General features: G+C 37.7%; 1 protein-coding gene across 3 annotated transcripts in view; it reads left to right on the top strand.

Annotated features, from left to right (window-relative positions):
- Positions 1 to 22,917, top strand: part of DAAM2 (dishevelled associated activator of morphogenesis 2) — a 257,845-nt gene that overhangs the window by 189,477 nt on the left and 45,451 nt on the right. For all 3 annotated transcript variants that reach the window (XM_063444117.1, XM_063444115.1, XM_063444116.1), the window contains exons 8-14: positions 324 to 427; positions 1,527 to 1,593; positions 9,439 to 9,556; positions 11,191 to 11,329; positions 12,289 to 12,347; positions 12,756 to 12,940; positions 14,045 to 14,356. In XM_063444117.1, the coding sequence (XP_063300187.1) occupies positions 324 to 427; positions 1,527 to 1,593; positions 9,439 to 9,556; positions 11,191 to 11,329; positions 12,289 to 12,347; positions 12,756 to 12,940; positions 14,045 to 14,356 (984 nt within the window). The remainder of the gene's footprint in view (positions 1 to 323; positions 428 to 1,526; positions 1,594 to 9,438; positions 9,557 to 11,190; positions 11,330 to 12,288; positions 12,348 to 12,755; positions 12,941 to 14,044; positions 14,357 to 22,917) is intronic.

Genomic DNA, 22,917 nt, shown 5'->3' with positions numbered 1-22,917 from the left:
TAAATGCTCGTTGTAGCAGGGCTCCAATAACCTCTTACCATTACTTTTATTAAAATATTCCCAGTGCTTCTAGAGCCCCAGGTCAGGAACCCAAATTGGGTTCAAACAGGTTGGAGAGGACGCGTTGTGGTAGATTGTTTATTGTGGTGGCTCTGTTTTCCTTGTTTATTGATAGGGTGGAGAGCCTCATGAAGGTTTCTTGGAGAATTTATAAAGGTTGGACCAGGTGTATATTACAGCAGAATATACATTTTTTTTTTATGAAAATAAATAAAAATAGCTGAAACGCATATTTTCCCACTTTTTTTCTGATTGTCTCACAGGATAATTTGGAATTTCGATTGCACCTTCGGTACGAGTTCCTCATGTTGGGAATACAACCTGTGATTGAAAAACTGAGAAGACATGAAAATGCAACTCTCGACAGGTAGTCCCATAGACAAGCCTCGGCTAAATCACTTGAACATAATGCAAATACAGGCCGTCTTCCAATCATCCATTTATTCGTGCAGTACACATAGACACATAGACACTGGACATTGCTTTCCAATATAACTGTTTTATTTAACTCAAATCTAGTAGTAAATAAACTAAATAAAGAGAAATAAAAATATGAATAAAAAACACGTTTAGTGTTATTTTATTATTCATTTATGTGGACTATTCGTACCCTAACAGGTTTAGCTTAATGGAGCAGTTTTGGTGTATAGAACATGCCCCTGCAGTCTCACTGGTCAATTCTCTGCCATTCAGGAGTTAAATCACTTTGTTTACACAGCCCTAGTCACATCCCCCTGTATGTGACTTACACAGCCTTCCTAAACACTACTCTAGGCTCTTTATTGCACATTCTGTTTAATTTAGACTTTTATATCTACCCATTGTACAGCACTATAGAATGTGCTGGTGCTATATAAATAATAAAATAATAATAATATATTACCTCTGTTTATAGTTACATTTACAAAGCAGGAGAAAACTTCTAAAGCAAGTTAACATCTGATTGAAAGTGAAACCTTTTTTTTAATGCAGGCTGTGTGATTCACAGCCAGGGGAGGTGTGGCTAGGGCTGTATAAAAACTGATTTAACGCCTATGGCAGATAATCGAGCAGTGAGACTGCAGGGGCATGATCTAGATACCCAAACGGCTTTTGATAGTGCCCCTTTAATAATCAGTTAACGATCATAGTGCCCTTTTTCCCAGGTAAGTTCTGTATTATACAGACTGTATATTATTCACCTTCGCCTTATAGTGGTAACATATATCTTCATCCATTTATACCACGCATCATCCTGTCATATCCATACTCTACCTATACCAGTCCTTCCTGTCTCTAATAAGTTTACAAAGTATTTAAATTGGTTTTGTTTCTGAGGGAATGAAGCAACGTGGTAGAAGTTAAGCTTTAACCCACTGGCATTGAACGCTTCTTAGACACCACAAACACTAAATGTGTTTTCATCCATTCGGTGTCTCCATGCCTTTCTACAGATTACACACTAACGGCGTGTGTTTTAATTCCAGGCATTTAGATTTCTTTGAGATGGTCAGAAATGAAGATGAGATGGAACTAGCCAAGCGATTTGAGATGGTAAGTGCTTTATTAACGAAATATAAGAGTAATTTAAGAAACCACAAACTGGATCTAGAGATCACAAAGAAATGTGATCAAAATGTATTCCAATATTAACCCTGTGTCAGAGCTGTCATTTAGGGGCCATTTTATTTCTACCATATTTCAATTGCATGTACGTTTGATATTTTAATATTTTGAAAAAAAATATTTTCAACGTTTAGCCAAGAATTCTGCCTATCCAAACATATTAAATCAACTCATGCGGGATTTACCTATAAATTTATATTCCATTAATAAAACCCCTCAGGTAAATCCCAGGTGAGTTGATTTGTTTGGGATTAGAAGGATTTTGATTCAGACGAAATAGCCGAAATGAAACCTTGGTCAAGTCTAGAATCCACCATGACTGGGGATACATAGCAATACCTGGCCCTTTGGATGTTTGTCGTAAAAACAAAAAACAAAACAAAAGGATACTCATTATCTACCAAACACACATGGCATCTTTCAGCGGTCAGTGGTTCCAGAAAATCCCCAGAATAGAATTCCAGGCAGATAAAACATTGAAAGGAAACATTGAAAATGAAGTCTAGCTTGGCCAGCTCGCCAACACGATACCACGCACTGGATTACAGATACCACAAGGCTTGCTGCTCTATGTACGCCAGAGCTGTACCGCATCCAAATGACCCAGTCAATGATCTGTTAACAATAAAAACTGAAGGACATATTCCAATGGCTCTCTCCCAGGTCCCAACACTTTATCAATAACCTCGCAGAAGATGCTACAAATCTTTCAGCAACTCTTCCAGAAGTAATCTGTATCGCGGCTCTGCCAATTCTAGTTATACTGTGTCCTGGCTGAACATTAGACTAGTGCTTACACAATGCGTTATAAAGGAGTTAAAAAAACTGCAACTAAAAATAGATCTACAACAGTAATACAATGACTATCAGTATGTGAGAAACAGGTGTATGTTAACTCCAGGGATTTTAGAACTGTGCGTCACTAGGCATCAAACCCATGCTATGGTCACTGTGACTCTTCACTCCCAGGGAGCCATGCTTAGCTATGTAATAAGGTCTGATCTAGTAAAGTCGAATATATCTGCTAGTTAATAATATGACTCGATTTTGAACTTTGGCAGGTTGAAGCTGGTTATTTGCTGATTTCTCAAACATACAGAAAAACTTACTGGGGGAGCGGAGGTGAAATGGGATTAACTCGAGGGAAATGTAGTAAGAGAGACTGATTGAAGAACATTTAATATATGACATGATAGCATAGCGTGGAGACATCAGCTGATATATACAGTGGAGTGGATAATGTTTAAGCCCCGTTGTCACTTTATAAATCTTCGCCTTCCCTTATTTGAATACCTCTCCCAAGGAGGATCAAGAATTTCTGGGGTCGATCTTTCTCAAATTCGTCGCTCTTGGGAATGAGTACAGGGGGGGGGGGGGGGGACAAAAGTTATACCAACAACTGTGATTCAATTGTGTAGTTTGCTAAGACAGAGAGAGTAGACTGTCTGACCACCCTCTGTCTGTGGGCTGTCCTTATCAGCCCTCAGTCTTTCTCTCCTATTGTGATCTTGGCTTTGGTCCACAATGAACAAATGGAATCCTTCCCACGTAGTTTTTGCGCCCACTGGAGCATCTTACCGGACCTGTGGATCTAGCTTCAGTCAGACCGTAGATTGACACTGTATGACGGGGCAAGTCAAACAAAACAAAACACCTCAAAACACTTTAAAGGTTAATATCTAATCTGAGAAATTGAGAGAACTGACAATGCAAACAGCTAGGCCAAAACAGTTGAGCAAAAAAAATATGGACTTGGCAAATGTTTTCTGACTCAGCTATTCGGGCCTATAAATGTGTAAATCTTGTTCGTTCCTGATCTGATTAGTAATAGCATTGTAAATAGCAAGTTCCTCAAAATATTCCGTTAACATTTATACTTTTTAACAAATGTAAGTTTGAAGTGTCTGGTTGAAACAATCTGAATGAAAATAATTAACAACATATGCAAACCTATCTCTTTCACAAAGAAGGCTGTATTAAGCAGATCTGGGTATACATTCTTTAACCCCTTAAGGACACATGACATGTGTGACATGAGTGAAGGGGTGTGTTTGTATATATTTTTTTGTTTGAATGCAGGGGTGTGTTTGTATGTAATATTTGTGTCAGTTTGCAGGAGTGTGATTGTATGTTGTGCTGGTTTTCGACTGCTTGGATGTATGAACATACACTACCACAATCATACATACATACACAGATATTCATGCACATTAACACACAGATGCATATAAATACACAGACACATACACACATTCATATAGACACCGACACATACACACACATAGATACACACCAACACATACATGCACATAGATACACACTGACATATACACACACACACACACACACACCCTGACAGACAGATGCACATACACAGATGTGTGCGCACACACAGACACAGAAGCACACTGACATATTTATATACACACATATGCACATCCTGACACACAGACACACTCACAAACACCCTGACACACAACACACACACTCACTCACTCACACACACTCCTACATACACTCACACACATACATACACACACTCATAAACATACACTCATACACATACACACACACACACACATATTGTTATTGACTCATACACACATACAAACACTCACACACATACAAACACTCACACACATTCACACACTCACACACATACACACACAGTGATTTTATATATATATATATAACCAGCCACTGTCCAGTTTACCTTGTGTGTCCAAGAGGGTGGCTTGGAGTACTGCTGCTGGGGGGAAGTGAAGGGGTCTGGAGCTCTTTGTGCTCCTCTCCCTTAATGCTGCGGCTGTCTCCTTTCCCTCCCACGCTGACTCCCTGCAGGATGCTGGGAGGAAGTGACAGGCGGTCACTTCCTCCCAGCCAGCCGACATTACAGGGGCCTGGTCGCGGTCTTAAAGGAGCGCTGCGGGACACAGTTTGGGAACCGCTGGTCTAATCTAATAATGGCACTTATTCACAATCCATTGATTTGGAGAAATCAACTATATCAGTCTACAATCTACAATTTAGATTTAATATTTATCGTACAAAGAATGTATATTGTGACAAACACTACCGCCTCGATTTAATATTTTTGGATAAACTTTTCAAATGATGCAATATGAAGAAAAATATTTTGATATTTTTGTGATATATTCATATTTTTTTTAAATGTGATATAATTTTGATATCAGATTTTTAAAAAAAATAATATATATATATAAAAAAAATCAATCATTTGAAAAGTTTATCCAAAAATATTAAATTGAGGCCCATATTAGGGAACTATGATACCAGAAAACAAATTTACATATTTATGGCAAGTTTAATGTTGCTGAATCCCTAATGAAAGTTTTGCTTGTCTCAATAAGATGAATGTATACTTGTAAGAAAGATCTATAATTACATTGAGGATGAAGCTAAGCTCTGCTGTCAGTTCTTTTGTAGATTGGTCAACCACGTTTAAACAAATACATAAAGTATATGATTCAGGAAAATAATTATTTGGTAAATATAGACTTCAAGCTAATTGTATTAGGTAGATCTGCTGTAAATTATAAAGAAATGGATTAGATTAAGGAAGTCTCCTGAAAATAATTAGTTTTGAAGTATTTTATGGTTTCAATTAGAGCAGAAGTCATTTGTGCTAACCATTTAGAAATATTCTTATTTGCCCAACAGACAAGTTCATTGTTAGACAATGCATGTAGACTTACACCCAACAAAATACACACGTAAAAACGACAGATAAACAGGACATACATTGATAAAGACATGTTCACTTATAGACATATAATAGACATATACAGGGCAATTATAGATACTTTGTTACACATGTAATAGGAAACATCTACTACAATTGTAGATCATTTCTTACACGTATAATAGGAAACCTACTATTATGGATACGTTGTTACCAATATAGACAGATACAGTACTATTAAAGATAATTTGTTACACATAAAATATATAAACAGTACATTTATAGATACATTGTTACACATATAATAGATATATACAGTACAGATATAGATCCATTCTTACACATATAATAGATATATACCGTACAGTTATAGATACATTGTTACACATATAATAGATATATACCGTACAGTTATAGATACATTGTTACACATATAATAGATATATACCGTACAGTTATAGATACATTGTTACACATATAATAGATATATACCGTACAGTTATAGATACATTGTTACACATATAATAGATATATACCGTACAGTTATAGATACATTCTTACACATATAATAGATATATACCGTACAGATATAGATACATTGTTACACATATAATAGATATATACCGTACAGCTATAGATCCATTCTTACACATATAATAGATATATACCGTACAGTTATAGATACATTGTTACACATATAATAGATATATACCGTACAGTTATAGATACATTCTTACACATATAATAGATATATACCGTACAGTTATAGATACATTGTTACACATATAATAGATATATACCGTACAGTTATAGATACATTCTTACACATATAATAGATATATACCGTACAGTTATAGATACATTGTTACACATATAATAGATATATACCGTACAGCTATAGATCCATTCTTACACATATAATAGATATATACCGTACAGTTATAGATACATTGTTACACATATAATAGATATATACCGTACAGTTATAGATACATTCTTACACATATAATAGATATATACCGTACAGTTATAGATACATTGTTACACATATAATAGATATATACCGTACAGTTATAGATCCATTCTTACACATATAATAGATATATACCGTACAGTTATAGATACATTCTTACACATATAATAGATATATACCGTACAGTTATAGATACATTCTTACACATATAATAGATATATACCGTACAGTTATAGATACATTGTTACACATATAATAGATATATACCGTACAGATATAGATCCATTGTTACACATATAATAGATATATACCGTACAGATATAGATACATTCTTACACATATAATAGATATATACCGTACAGTTATAGATACATTCTTACACATATAATAGATATATACCGTACAGTTATAGATACATTCTTACACATATAATAGATATATACCGTACAGTTATAGATACATTCTTACACATATAATAGATATATACCGTACAGATATAGATACATTCTTACACATATAATAGATATATACCGTACAGATATAGATACATTCTTACACATATAATAGATATATACCGTACAGTTATAGATACATTGTTACACATATAATAGATATATACCGTACAGATATAGATCCATTGTTACACATATAATAGATATATACCGTACAGATATAGATACATTCTTACACATATAATAGATATATACCGTACAGTTATAGATACATTCTTACACATATAATAGATATATACCGTACAGTTATAGATACATTCTTACACATTTAATAGATATATACCGTACAGTTATAGATACATTCTTACACATATAATAGATATATACCGTACAGTTATAGATACATTCTTACACATATAATAGATATATACCGTACAGTTATAGATACATTCTTACACAGATAATAGATATATACCGTACAGATATAGATACATTCTTACACATATAATAGATATATACCGTACAGATATAGATACATTGTTACACATATAATAGATATATACCGTACAGTTATAGATACATTCTTACACATATAATAGATATATACCGTACAGTTATAGATACATTCTTACACATATAATAGATATATACCGTACAGTTATAGATACATTCTTACACATATAATAGATATATACCGTACAGTTATAGATACATTCTTACACATATAATAGATATATACCGTACAGTTATAGATACATTGTTACACATATAATAGATATATACCGTACAGTTATAGATACATTCTTACACATATAATAGATATATACCGTACAGTTATAGATACATTCTTACACATATAATAGATATATACCGTACAGTTATAGATACATTCTTACACATATAATAGATATATACCGTACAGTTATAGATACATTCTTACACATATAATAGATATATACCGTACAGATATAGATCCATTCTTACACATATAATAGATATATACCGTACAGTTATAGATACATTCTTACACATATAATAGATATATACCGTACAGATATAGATCCATTCTTACACATATAATAGATATATACCGTACAGATATAGATCCATTCTTACACATATAATAGATATATACCGTACAGTTATAGATACATTCTTACACATATAATAGATATATACCGTACAGTTATAGATACATTGTTACACATATAATAGATATATACCGTACAGTTATAGATCCATTCTTACACATATAATAGATATATACAGTACAGTTATAGATCCATTCTTACACATATAATAGATATATACAGTACAGTTATAGATCCATTCTTACACATATAATAGATATATACCGTACATTTATAGATACATTGTTACACATATAATAGATATATACCGTACAGTTATAGATCCATTCTTACACATATAATAGATATATACAGTACAGTTATAGATACATTGTTACACATATAATAGATATATACCGTACAGATATAGATCCATTCTTACACATATAATAGATATATACAGTACAGTTATAGATCCATTCTTACACATATAATAGATATATACAGTACAGTTATAGATCCATTCTTACACATATAATAGATATATACCGTACATTTATAGATACATTGTTACACATATAATAGATATATACCGTACAGTTATAGATCCATTCTTACACATATAATAGATATATACAGTACAGTTATAGATACATTGTTACACATATAATAGATATATACAGTACAGTTATAGATACATTCTTACACATATAATAGATATATACAGTACAGTTATAGATGCATTCTTACACATATAATAGATATATACCGTACAGTTATAGATACATTCTTACACATAGAATAAACATAAAAAAGAAACAATGTGTACAGGTACTCTTCTATCTTTGATGGTGCCAGGTATCAAGGTAGCCCACCGCAATTACCTTCAATATACACAATAGAACATATGATACCACACTCAATATCAGATATAAAGCAAAACATTTTTATTTATTGCTCTGCCTATTTTCAATCAGATATCTCTTAAAATCAGTGTAGTATACAATATAATAAACATATAAATAGAGCCGGGACTGCACTCACGGTCTTCAAAATACAAAATATTCTTTATTTCATCAAATCGACGTTTCGGTCAGCACAGGGACCTTCCTCAGGACAAAGTGAGACAGTACAATCATAGATGTGTTGGTAGGCAGGCGAAGAGCCTTAATATGTGGAAAAGAGAGACATAAACCCAATAGTGTTCTCTGTATACAATAGGGGTTGGTGATATAAAAGGTGTAATACTGCCAAACTCTGTTTGATGGCCTGTGAGGGAACATCATACTCTTAGGTTGTGGCCCTTTACCATTTTGCTATCCCAGATACTTACTGGTAACTAAGCGCTGAATCCATAACTCTCTTTAGCAGGATTGACATGAATGGAGGACATTAAACATTGTTGGTAAAACCAGACATATTATCAAAACAACAAACAGTTTGAATCAAAGAGACAACATGAAACACATGTAATCCTGCTGTTATTATATATAAATGTCATATCTCCACCAACTGTCCAGTCTGTCGGACGCACTCACTAATTCTGTTCCGGATTCTATTCTCGTTGTTAATCAGGTTCACATTGACACCAAAAGTGCCTCTCAGATGTTTGAACTGATTAAAAAGAAACTGAAACACACCGACGGATATCCTTATCTGTTATCCATTCTCCAACACTGTTTGCAGATGCCATGTAAGTTACTTCAGATATTCCTACGTGTTTGCTACATTCATTTTAAAGATGGCTACATTGAAAAAGAGAATTAAATGTCAAACATGGAGCAATCATCTTGGAAACCAGTGGAACATTCCGGCCAATTATTCTACTTATTGAACTTTGCTCCACAATAGCTTTCTTTGCAAATGTTGCCCAATGCACCTCTATTACATGATTACGTTATAACTCTTTCCCTCTCAGAGTTGGCTGGTCCATAAATATCCATTTACTGCAGTTTCCAATCTTCAGGGTCTAATACTACCAGTTCTAATGTCTGATGTCTAATACTGCCAGGTCCAATGTCTGATGTCTAATACTGCCAGGTCCAATGTCTGGTGTCTAATACTGCCAGGTCTGATGTCTAATACTGCCAGGTCTAATATCTGATGTCCAATACTGCCAGGTCTAATGTCTGATGTCTAATACTACCAGGTCTGATGTCTAATACTGCCAGGTCCAATGTCTGATGTCTAATACTGCCAGGTCCAATGTCTGGTGTCTAATACTGCCAGGTCTAATGTCTGGTGTCTAATACTGCCAGGTCTAATGTCTGATGTCTAATACTGCCAGGTCTAATATCTGATGTCCAATACTGCCAGGTCTGATGTCTAATACTACCAGGTCTGATGTCTAATACTGCTAGGTCTAATGTCTGATGTCCAATACTACCAGGTTCTGACAGTAATCACATAAAATATCATAATTCATTAGATTGATATAAACTCTGATAATCCACACATTCAAGAGGTAATTCACAGAGATCAATAGTTTCCATGTTTTACTCACATGGGGCAGTGGGCAGATGTATAATTTATATATAGATAGTTAATGGTTACTGACATACTACAAAGAGGCAGATTCTCTAATTTAATAAATATATAGATTGACAAATAAACCCCATGTAACTAATTAGAACAATGTAATTCTTAAATGATTCTGATACAAGTAGAATTATAAAAATATCTGTACATTGTAAAATATATAAACACATGCACTATGATATGCTGATATTATTACATAGTGCATAGGGCACGATATAGTGCAAGAACTATAATGAAGTTAATAATAATGCCGTAGACGAGCGGCTATCATTAGAACTGTCTCTGTGTGCTAGTCCGTCTGTCGAGTCTCATGAAATCTCACTGTCTCTGGGGGACACATGGTTTGATTTTCTGTTTGCCTTAATTTCCGTGAGTGCATTTACTATCTCTAACCTTCTCTCCCAGTCTCCTTCTCTCTCACCCTCTCTCTTAGTGTTTGTGCATGTCTCTTTCAGTACAGAGAGCATTTTTATATGTGTATCTCACCAGGATCGGAGTGATAATTGCTACATGTCTCAGAATTCCAGATGCCAATTTCTGGTCCATGTGAACAAAATCTATATCCACAAGGAATTGCACCTTACTGCCTAAAATCTACTATGTTTCCATTCACAAAATGCCACACACTCCATGTTTCAAGATTCTCTGCAAAAATGCACGCATTTCACTTTTTTTTTTACTTTTTCCCTTTGTATACCACAAGTTACATCCCCCATTTTGGTATATTATTGAGTCCTTGACTGCAGTTGTTTTAAGCATTCATACTCTGACTGTCTTTTCTTCACACAGATAAGTGGCAAGGTAATAGTCTACAACAATGGCAGCTTCTAGATAGGATATTACAACAAATTGTGCTTCAGGATGAAAATGGCGAAGACCCAGATGTAACGCCTTTAGAAAACTTCAACGTCAAAAATATCATTAGAATGTAAGTTTTAATTAAGTTGAATGTTTGTATGAAGTTTCTAAATATTTTTAGGATGTACAGTCTAAGTCCCAAATGTCTTTTGTCCCCAATCATCTCTCCTGTTCATTCATTATCTTTCCTACTTAAAATGTATTCCTATATTGAGATAACACCGTGAGCAAACCACGCTTATCCCAGGATCAGCTCACACAATGATTTCCTAGAGGATAATGACGGATCATAATACGAACTTTCCTTATATACTGTCAAATGATTTCAATGATATTCATCTTAAACCCCCAAATATTTAATCTCCAACTAACTAATTCAAATCTAGCAGTTTTGTGGCAGTAGCTACCTGTAAATATTTCGATATTTGGTTAGGTCCCAATCTCTCATTTGGCTGACATAGGTCACAATTTAATATTTTAGGATAGGCTTTTTAAATTATTTAATAGTTTGAAAAGTATGTCATATTTAGATTTTTTTTTTTTAAATACAATATATTTGTTTTAATTTAAATAATTTGAAAAATAATTGAGTTTAAAAGTTTATCCAAAAATACTAAATTGAGCCCTTAATGACCATCAGTCTTCCAAACCTTACACTGTCTTGATAATCGATGCCCTCCCATAAGAAACTGACTTGTGCCATAATGACCATTGACTATGAAAACGTGGTATATACACTGTGCCACGAATCCATTCTTTGTAAACATACTGCTCTAGATATTTCACTCTGTTGCTTTTTACATCATTCTAGCTCATTTGCCTTCACTGCCCAATTCATAACCAGTTCTCCAGAAAGCTTCCATACTCTTCAAGAAACATACATATTCCAGCTTATCACAGCAGCTCTCCTAGCTGTATTATATTACTATTATTTTTGCTTATTATTACATGTGTGATATAATGCATGAGTATTTGAATATTATAGATATCAACTTTCAACAGTCAGCAAAGAAATTCATTATCTTCTAGGTTAGTAAATGAGAATGAGGTAAAACAGTGGCGCGAGCAAGCGGAGAAATTCAGGAAAGGTAAGTCGGCATATGTTGATTTCTAGCATAACATTTCCTAACCCTGAAAAACTAACAGTAAGCTGACCTCACGGGGGATTCCTGTTAGAAATGTGTTTCTTTAATGTGCGCCCCTATCCCCCCTCCTCCCATTCTTTTATTCCCCTCTCTGGCGATGAGTTGAAGGATTATGTAGGGATTGTAACATCAAGGCACAAAATAATTCCCAATTTATAACAATTGTGATATAAAATGTGTCCAATTTCGGAAGATAAAGTTAATGAATCAAGTGTACAATTATTAATAATAGATAACACAGAGTGTTAATTGGCAGATGGGTAATTGCCCTTGGAACAATCCCTAGAAAAGCTCTCTGGTTATTTAATGTTAACGACTGCCTAACACAATGTATGTAATTTTGCTCTGTAGAGCACACAGAACTGACATGTCGACTGGAGAGGAAAGAACGAGAGTGTGAAACAAAGACACAAGAAAAGGAAGATATGATGAAGACATTAAATAAGATGAAAGATAAGCTTCAGAAAGAGTCGTTGGAACTGCGGCAGGCACGTGATCAGATGGGCAATCTCGTGGCTCAGCTAAATGACATCTCGGTAGGCATCAATTCCAACGCATTATGTCTTCATGGGGTCTTGGGTTGGCAAAGGCCACTTCTTCCTGATGGAGGTAAAAAGAATGAAAGGTAAAAACAATAGCCGGGGAGTGAGGTGTTTCTACATTCCAGAAATAAAACTCAATGGCCCCCTCCATTAACAGAGAGATGGAGATATGTCATGACATATTACTGCCTTTCTATGTTACGTCCACTCCTCTCTACCTATGGAGAGCTGCCGCTGATGGTTTCTGGGATATAATGGGAGAAAACAGGCACATTCTGCACAGACAGGTACTCGTTGTGATTTAATCACGCTACCTAACTAATAGAGGGGGTGCTCTGCCCCAGCACAGTCTTCCGATGTCACCCACCACCTCTTCCTAATGCGCCCGGCAGAGTACTATACTAATAATCTTTCTCTTCATGGTAGAAACAGTTGACTGAGGGTAAAAACAACAAGACAAACACAAATAAACAACACTAATATTCTCTTGCCCCCTTCACCATCATTAGAGATCTGGGGCTAAAGAGTACCACAACCATGGCATCTGCCCCCAAAGCCCCTCCTAGCAAAGCAAGGTACCTTCCTTTAAAGGCTCTGACTTAGGTTCTACTGCACTATAAATTGATCCTGGTTTTGGTCATGGTCAAGATGTGATGCATTCTATGCAAATCACTTATGAAGGATTTGTCAGTTGTATTTATATATATTTGCTGATCATTAATGTCTGACAATCCACTCCAGTAATCATAACTATGACAAATCAGAAATCTGCTTTATTATCACAACCTAAAAGGTATTACAATGCAGCTCATTGTATTGGTTATGGTGTGGGAATGCAATGGTTGCCATTACACTGGCTATTCTCAAATCTCTTTCAAGGGGTGTGAGAAAAAATAAAGGATTACCCAGCTGGTCTCCTCCGTGATTGGGATCTGATAAAATATATTATGGGGTGAGCAGAGTTAGCTTTTTGTCATGTATTATAATTTAAGACTGCACACAAAAAAGTAACAAACAATATGAAAACTGTGCCCACTTTGTACACAACTTTTGTTATCAATATTGTGTCTATTAAATTAACTTTATTTTGTTTTTCAGAATGGTGGCACTATATCTTTTTCTCAACCTCCACCCCCTCCTCCCGGTGGCCCTTTCACATTTCCATCATCCTTCCCAGAAAATATACCTCCCCCACCACCTCCCCAACCATTTTCCTGTTTCCCTCCACCTCCTCCACCACCTCCACCCCCTGGTGGTCCACCGCCCCCACCCGGAGCTCCTCCTTTTATCAGCATGGGCATCCAGGCTCCACCACTCAACTCTTTCAATGGTGGCATCAACTTGAGGAAGAAATCTATTCCCCAACCATCGAACCCACTGAAATCATTCAACTGGTCTAAACTCAATGAGGTAACGTAGAACGTAACTTGTGTGGACCTATCTAAACATATTCTTGTCTGCGGTATTAGAGTTTCTCTTCAGTCAACCCATCTTCAGACAATAATTCCTTACTTGTTGTTGTAGTCCCAAAGAAATTTGCTTGTGTGGCCTAATTATTTATGTGGAAATCAGTGAACTTATAGGGAACACTCTGATGGTATGTGAGGGGGGGAGGGAAGGGGTGGTAAAATACATTTTGCACATGGTCTTAATTCCAAACTGCAGAATATATACTGTTGAATAATATTAGCAATGTGTCTCTATACAGTCAATATATGGGGCATGTTGTGTTGCAGAGAGAGTGGCAATGACATATAAGAATCTTCTAAGATCACCCCTCGCTTGCTTCATAAATACATTTCTATACAATCAATGATCTGTCTATCTGTGGTTTCACATAGCACATAAACAGAGCAATCCCTGTTACAATGTGTTTGGTAATTGTAAGGAAAATAAACAGTAAAAAAGTGGCAAATGTAGAGGAATAAAATGAAAAGTTTGTGCTGTTAGTTTGAAGGCCATGTCAAAGAGCTACGTATTCAGCTATTCACAGATTGTGGGACGGTTCTCTAATGTTCAGACAGAGAAGGCATTCCAGACTTGTGTATCTTGCTCCAATGGAGACTGAAATCCCCTATTTGCCGTGTTGAATTGCTCAACCCAAATGCAGGCTGCTGTTGATGACCTAGGGTGATGAGAAAGAGAGAGAGAACATTGAACACATTAAACAGATTCTCGACGTTTGATAGATTCACTATTCAGAATATTATTCACTAAGTCTTCTGTTTAAATACATTAAACAGAGATCCTTAAGGTTTCAAAGATTCACTTAATGGACTATTATTCACCAAGTCCTCAGTCCTGGTTGACACTTAAATCTAATACATAGTCACAGCAGACAAACAAACACAATTATCAGGAACAGTGACAATTACACAATCATATCGCAGCAATCGTACTGTTGGAGAGGATTCTCAATAACTTCAAATATTTCTGAATAATAATTTGACATGGTTTCTGAAGGGAATGAATTGGTCATAGCCAATGTTTCTGTCATTAATTAAATAATCATATAGAAAGTGGGTGGCCTGCATGTTACTAAAATACTGAGCTTGCTCCCAAATTAGAGCTCTGTGTTTATTTATCTAATTAGCCATAGTAACTATTTTAATGTGTTGACACAATATGGAGTCTGCCCTGAAAACTGCACAATTATTTAAATTAGAACAGAATTTGTCCAACGCTTCTGGAACTTTATAGATAAAAGTATCTTTCTCTATTTGGACAAGATGATTCATCTATCAGAAGGAAAGGTCTTAATACGTACAATCTGTATCCAAACTTCCACTACTCCTGGGGGGCAGCAATGGTTACAGAATTAATCAGCCCAAATGTATAGATCACAAGCAAAAACAAAGTTGCCTGCGCAAAATCCTTACGCACATTTAAACAGCAGGAGACTTTTAGTATCACCCCAATGGCCATTTAAGTGTAAGCTCATCTGCCACATCAAAGCAAAACCTTTTAGGTGAGTCCTACACTTTAATGGTCATTGATGTGATACTACAAAGCTCTTTCTACAAAATCTCTAATGAGACAGAAAGGGGCATTTTTCTAAATCCTTACACACTTATTAACCCTTAATACATGTGGAAGTTTGTGGCAGACCGCCTCGTACCCCGACTGGGTACCTCCGTCAAACAGGCTCCCTGGCTATCACCGGGACACCATCAGCACTTTAGCCCCTAGCTGCCGCAGCATGGCCGGGGTCTCGCCATCGCTTCCCACCCTGAAACAGGGTCCTGGATCCAGCTTCTAGTGATTAGAGCTCTCCTGCAGAGAGTTTGGCTGTTTAGCTGGGACACCCAAACACTAGTCGAGACTGAGTAACGGGTGTAAAGGAACTGGTTTATTATGGCCAAGTTGCCTGCTTTTATACACAACCCCCAGCATGCAGGGCCAAATTAAGAGTCCAGTGGGCCTGGAGCTGACAATTATGATGGGCCTAATTACAGACTCTTATTGACCAAAAACACTAAAACAACCATACCTCCTAAGCGTTGTGTATCTGATCGAGATGGTGTTGGAGGGAAAGGATGCAGCTGTACGAAAACACATCCTCTATGCTAATCTCTCTCTAATTTATATTTTCATCTTTCAAGTAAATCCATACCCCCTAATAGCAGTGTCCAGTGAAGCAGGAAGTCAATGGGCAGGGTAAAAAGGTGTGCCACTGATGCGAATCACGTGACCAGACCTGCCAAAAGGAGTGAACATGCCCAAATAGGGGGCATGTTTGTCCAAAGAATTGGAAGGCCAGCCTGGCATGAATGCATGTCAGGCTGCCTGCCAATCATGCAGCCTGGCCAACTAAGGGCATACTATGCAAGCAGCACCCTGAGGTTGACATAAATGCATCAAATGATGCACCTACCCCACGCATTCTAAGGACTGTCCCCTAGCACTCACATGTCCACTTGTCTCCTTACTTTCTTACTAGCAGGCAGAAGTTCCTGGTATATAGTCTGGGACAGAGTAAAGGTGTGTGTAGTGAGTGTAGAAGAAAGGGGCCATGCCACAGTGTTAGAGAAACTAAAGTCTGCATTACCTAAACTAATTTTATTGTCAGCCAGTCCACACAAGTTTTGTTGCCATACATCCCTCTTAAGCTTCCAAACTTAAAGGGACACTATAGTCACCACAACAACTACAGCTTATTGTATTTGTTCTGGTATGTAGAATCATTCCCTTCAGGCTTTTTGCATTATACACAGACTTTTCAGAGATAATAACTCCACTAGCCACTCCTTAGATGGATGCTAGAGGTGCTTCCTGGGGCAGTACTGCCTAGTGTGCAGCACTGCCATTCAGTGTCTCCACCCTCTGCATGCAGACACTGAACTTACCTCATAGAGATGCATTGATTCAATTTATCTTCATGAGGAGATGCTGATTGGCAAGGGCTATGTTTGACTTGTGCTGGCTCTGTCTGGTTGACAGTCTCAGTCAATCTTATGGGGAAGCATTGTAATTTGCTCAGACCACCACTTCTGATGATGTCAGTTCAGAGGCAGAGACAGCATCTGCAGACTTGAATACAAGTAAGATTTTATTATATTTAGGGAGGCAAGAGGGGATCAGGGGACTAGATGGTGCTTTTTACATAATAGGGTCAGAAATACATGATTGTGTTCCTGACCCTATAGTGTTCCTTCAAGCAAGAATATGTAAAGAGTAGTTAGGGTTGCCACCTTTCTTGGAAAAAAAATACCAGCCTTAATCATTTGTATAATTAATTAGTTATGCATGACATCACATGATGTAAATCACAAGAAATGTGACATAAGAGAAAATTCTGTAAAATCACCAACAAACTGTTCACAGTTTGATTCTGCTGTATAGATGAATTGCTCCCAGTGTCTCCACGTCTCGCAGTGTCTCAGTCTTGCAAGTCACCCAGTGTCTCAGTGTCCCTATGTATCACAGTGTCAGTTTCCCCATGTCGCCCAGTCCCATTGTCTCCTAGTGTCCCCATTTCTCCCAGTGTCCCAGTGTGTCTCAGTGTGTCCCCATGTCACTAGGATACTAGGGGACACAGTGAGACATGGAGACCCTGGGAGACATGGGGGGCACTGAGACACTTAGGGACACTGGGAGACATGGGGGCACTTGTGAATACAGACATGGGGACACTGGGAGACATGGGGACACTGGAAGACATGGGGACACAGACATTTGGGGACACTGGGAGAAATGGGGACACAGACACTGGGAGACATGGGGTCACTGAAACATTTGGGGACACTAAGACACTAGGGAGATTGAGAGACATGGGAACACAGACACTAGGAGCCATGCAGACACTAAGACACTCGGGACACTTGTGGACATAGACATGGGGACACTGGGAGGCATGGGGACACTGAGAGACATGGGGGCACTGGGAGACTTGGGGACACTGCGAGACATGGGGACACTGAGGACACTGGCTGGGGGACATGGGGACACTGGGAGACATGGGGACACTTTGTCCCTAGTGTCTCCATGTCCCAATGTCCCTATGTCTCACAGCGTCCCCATGTGTCTCAGCGTCCCCAGGTCTCACAGTGTCCCCTAGTGTGTCAGTGTCCCCATGTTTTCCAGTGTCCACAAGTATCTCAGTGTCCCCAGGTCTTCCAGTGTCCCCTAGTGTCTGTGTCCCCTAGTGTCTCAGTGTCCCCATGTCTCCCTGCTACCTTTCCCCCCATCCCTCACTTACCTAAGCTGCTGTCTGGACTCTCTATGCTGTGTAGCGGCTACCCCACGGATCAGTGAGTAATAGAGAGAGGCAGGGATATGCTGTAACTTCCTATCCCTGCCTCTCTCCACACACAGTGACCCCTACTGGCCGGTGCTGGTATTGCAGAGTAATCTCCATTTATACTGAGAAAAATATCTGCATTTGTATTGCCGGTATTACTGCAATACCTACACAGCCAGGCAGCCTCAAATACAGGCTGTGCCAGTAAAATACCAGGCAGGTGGCAAACGTAAGAGTAGTATAAAAAAAAATATATATATACTTTTTTTTTTTTTTTTTTAAATGGGCCTATTCCATGGGCCTGGGCCTGGAGCTGCAGCTCCATCAGCCCCTATGTTAATCCGGCCCTGCCAGCATGGGTTCTCCATTCAATGCAAGACAGGCAACTCCCATAGATCTCTGAGCCTGGGAGATAATTGCATTAAAGACTGGTAAGCTAATTATCTCCCAGGAACAGAGAAAATATGAAACAGAAAAATACCCCAAAACATCATAAAAATATATTAGAACCCCACAAATAATACATCTTTAAATAGCCCTGATCTGAGCCTAAGTTCTCCAAATAGCGCTCAGATCCAAGTAGTGTAGGGGAAACACCACAGTGTTAAATTTGTGACCAGCCGCACACGTGGTCCTATGCCTAAACAGTTCCAGGGTGTTTGGTGCTTTGGCTGGTCAACTTTTGGGAGCTTCAGCGTCCGAAATATAGGGTGCTCTGGCTGGCTGTTAGGTTGCGTTTGTGCCCCTTAGTCTCAGGCACCTTCCCTCTCCTGGCGGGTTGCAAAGTCGTTCAAAATTCCGGACCAAGTCTGGGAGCCGCACAGTCACCTCATGGCGAAAATAGTTCCATCACATTCGTGGCTAAGTCCTGGTGAGGTGACCGGGAACCCACAAAGTCCTCATGCCGAATTTAGTTCCATGACGATCGCGGCTAAGTACCGCTGAGGACAATTTGTGGGTTTCTTCACGTGAACGCCCGCCAGCGAGCCAGTGTTCGGTTCCATTCGAATGAAGGGAAAGTGCCGAACCAGGGGCACCCACTGAAACTGCTAATGGTGGCTGGGGAGGTTTAACTATGGATACGGCCCATAGTCCTTGGGCACCAGGCTAGCTAGCAGGCTCCTCCAGCTACTTGTGGCATAGGCACGTTTGCCACAGAGTTCTTTAGAGATTTTGACTTTTAGCTGAAAACCATTAATATGTTTAGCTCGAGGGGTTAAGGGAGAGGGGGAAATGATAAAATGTATCAGACTGAGAGTCATTAATAGTGTGTAGATCTAAAGGGTGAAGGGGGGGGGGGGGTATGATAAAATATATCGGACTGAGAGCCATTAATATTGTGTAGATCCAAGGGTGAAGGAAGGAGGGGATATGATAAATGTATGGAACTGAGAGCCCTTAACATGCAAAACTCAGGTTGGAGACTGGAAAGAGCACCTTTCTCATGCTTTTCAATGAGCGCAATAAATAGACATTCACAGCCTTTATTTTAGTTATTCCCCATTCATAAGATGTCTTTGCTGGGCGTCCTGTGAATGGGCTGAATCTCTTTAACAAGTGTCCCTCTCATACCGTCAGAGATCAGAGGCGACCCTGGGTTTAGACAGCTGTCCCCCAAAGCCATATACCGCTGCAAATAAAACATGGAGAAATATCTCCCCTGGGACATAAAGAATGCCAGGAAATGCCGCCTGCGCACTGTTATTCTAGTATTTACATTTAATGGATGTGAAGGGGACGTTCAGTGTGCTTCTGGAAATGTCTGTTTGTTTTTATAAATGTGGATTCTGAAATAAGACTTCACTGTCTATGATATCAGCATTAATTTCCTAACGGTCTCCTATTATTGCTGCAAAGCTCCATCTGCTGGTAGATCCACAGAAAGCCATTTCTTAAAGGTAAAGAGCCCCTTTCCCCAGGTTTTAGAAGCACTTTATGCTTAGTGCAGGAATGTTTTGGATGTATATGGAGTATTGTGCACCCTCCTGTCATTATGGTAATCCATTGATTGTCAGGTTTTTTGGTCCAGTACATGAAGAAATCTCTGAGCTAATAATTAAACAAATGGAATAATTGCTAGGTATTCAGAGTATAAAGTTGTTCTATATGGGCCATATGTAGACATTCAGCTTATAAACGTTCTAGACAATTCGGGTATTTGTTGTTCCATAAGCAAAGCTCCTCGCTCATAAACCCATGAACACATTGTTACTAGTTTATACTAGTTTAGCTCCCCATACCTTACTCTCTGCTCTAGCACATATCTTTGCCTGGTGGAGAATAAAAAACTAATTCCAGGGCTCCGGTCAGCCCCTCTCTTTTATGCAGAGGGATTGGTAATAAATCCCTGCCCCCTTCCCCCTTTAGTTTAAAATCCATTGGCTGAATCTCCATAAAACATCATTAGGAACTTTCAATATACCGATAAGCAGGGACTTGATCATCTTTGTCTATTTTGTCACACTTTTGCATATAACAAAAATGATACTTCAGCTTTGCCACACCTTTTATTCTCTAAAACTACAATTGGGCAAATAAATGAAAACAATTAACGTGAACATTTACATACCGGTAATTGTCCTTTTAGGTATTAACAATCTTTACATAAAATTGCTGTTTCTGTCCTCAGTTATTTTGTTACCTATCTCATTATATAAAATATCTCACTCTATTTTATTTAGACTACGGTATGTGATTTACTTCATGACAATTATCCATTGTGTAATCAAATAATATCAGCCATTGCCTCCTTGGAATCCACCATCAATTAATTACCATACAAAATGTTAAAGCATGTGGTCTTTTCTATTCATATGAAAATTATCTGATCTCTGACTGTATCGTACAGTAACATTCATAAATATATTTAATGAAGAGTAGAAAGGTATGGATAAAAAAAAAAAGAAAAACTACAGAAATACTTCGATTTGGAGATTATTTACTTGGGCATTTGGCTTTAAAAAAAAGTGCAGTTTTACTTTCCTTTTCCAAAATCAACATGAATGTATAGTTCAATGTTTACACTATGGTTTCATAACCTGTTCCTGTAATTTTATGAAATGCTCGGTAGAGAATTCCAGTTTCTGGAGAAAATTGGCATCTTCGTATGTTCTCACACCTTCTGTTACCCCAGCATGAAATAATCCCTCATACATTCTTAGACGGCTTTTGAGACCACAAACGATCCTTCAGATGCAACACAAACACTTCGTGCTAGGACCATCCAGGTCTTTGGCTTTTTTAAAATGTCTTTTTACATAGGACTTCTTCTAGTTCCAGAACCAAGTTCACTGTTGGAGATGGAATGTTAAACAATCTGGTATTTTAATGGAAAACATTTCAAACGTTCATCGCACGCTAGATCATGGAGTATGCATGAGAGACGATCAATGTTACCTGCAGTGGTGGTGACAGTCCATCTTTGCATGAGTAGGAAACCTACTAAATCATGTTGCTTTCCCGTGAGCAGCCTTTCCATTTTCCATTAGACCTGCACCTGTAGTGATGTCAACACTGTGGAAGCCAGTGAAGACTCCTAAATTCATGGATACAATAATGTAATCAGCACCTCACAAATGGAATAGTCGTCTATATATCTACACATACATCATGGAGAAACCAAGCAGTCCATTAACAGTGATGGATTACTCTCTCACAGTGATGATTTTTGCATTAAATATATTTCTGAAATGTGTCGGCATTATCTCTAGAGAAACTTGAATATTTTCTTCTACACATTTTCTTGGAAAAAAACAACCATACTCACATATTTGTGGTTGCAAGCTGCTGAATGGGGCTGTAAGGACCACAAAATATTTTATGAATTAACACAATATAGAGCAACTTTACACTAATCACTAGCTAACATATTATAACAATGGAATCACTCCAATAAAGAACTACACATTGAAAATCAGATGGTAGGAACCAAAGAAGGACTTATTATCAGAGGTTTGATGGACAGATAATACTCTTAATGGCTGCTTGTAGAGGTGGTAATAACCTAATAAACTGAAAGATGTTTAAGAGGTTTTTGGTATACATTGCTAGTACTGCTGTATAAACAGGATTTGGAATGAAACTTGTGATGTTATACTAGTAGTAACTTTGTATCTGTTTATGAAACCTTTGTTTATAGCCAAGAAATCAGCATGATTTTACTTATACAGGTCGTACGTTTGCAGTCAGGACTCCCAGGTCTTGCAGCCAAAGCCATACGTTACGTAGCGGT

This window comes from Pelobates fuscus, chromosome 2 (assembly GCF_036172605.1).
Source record: "Pelobates fuscus isolate aPelFus1 chromosome 2, aPelFus1.pri, whole genome shotgun sequence".
Classification (NCBI taxonomy): Eukaryota; Metazoa; Chordata; class Amphibia; order Anura; family Pelobatidae; genus Pelobates; species Pelobates fuscus.
Note: the sequence above shows the minus strand (reverse complement) of the source record. Positions and strands in the feature narration are given on the sequence as shown.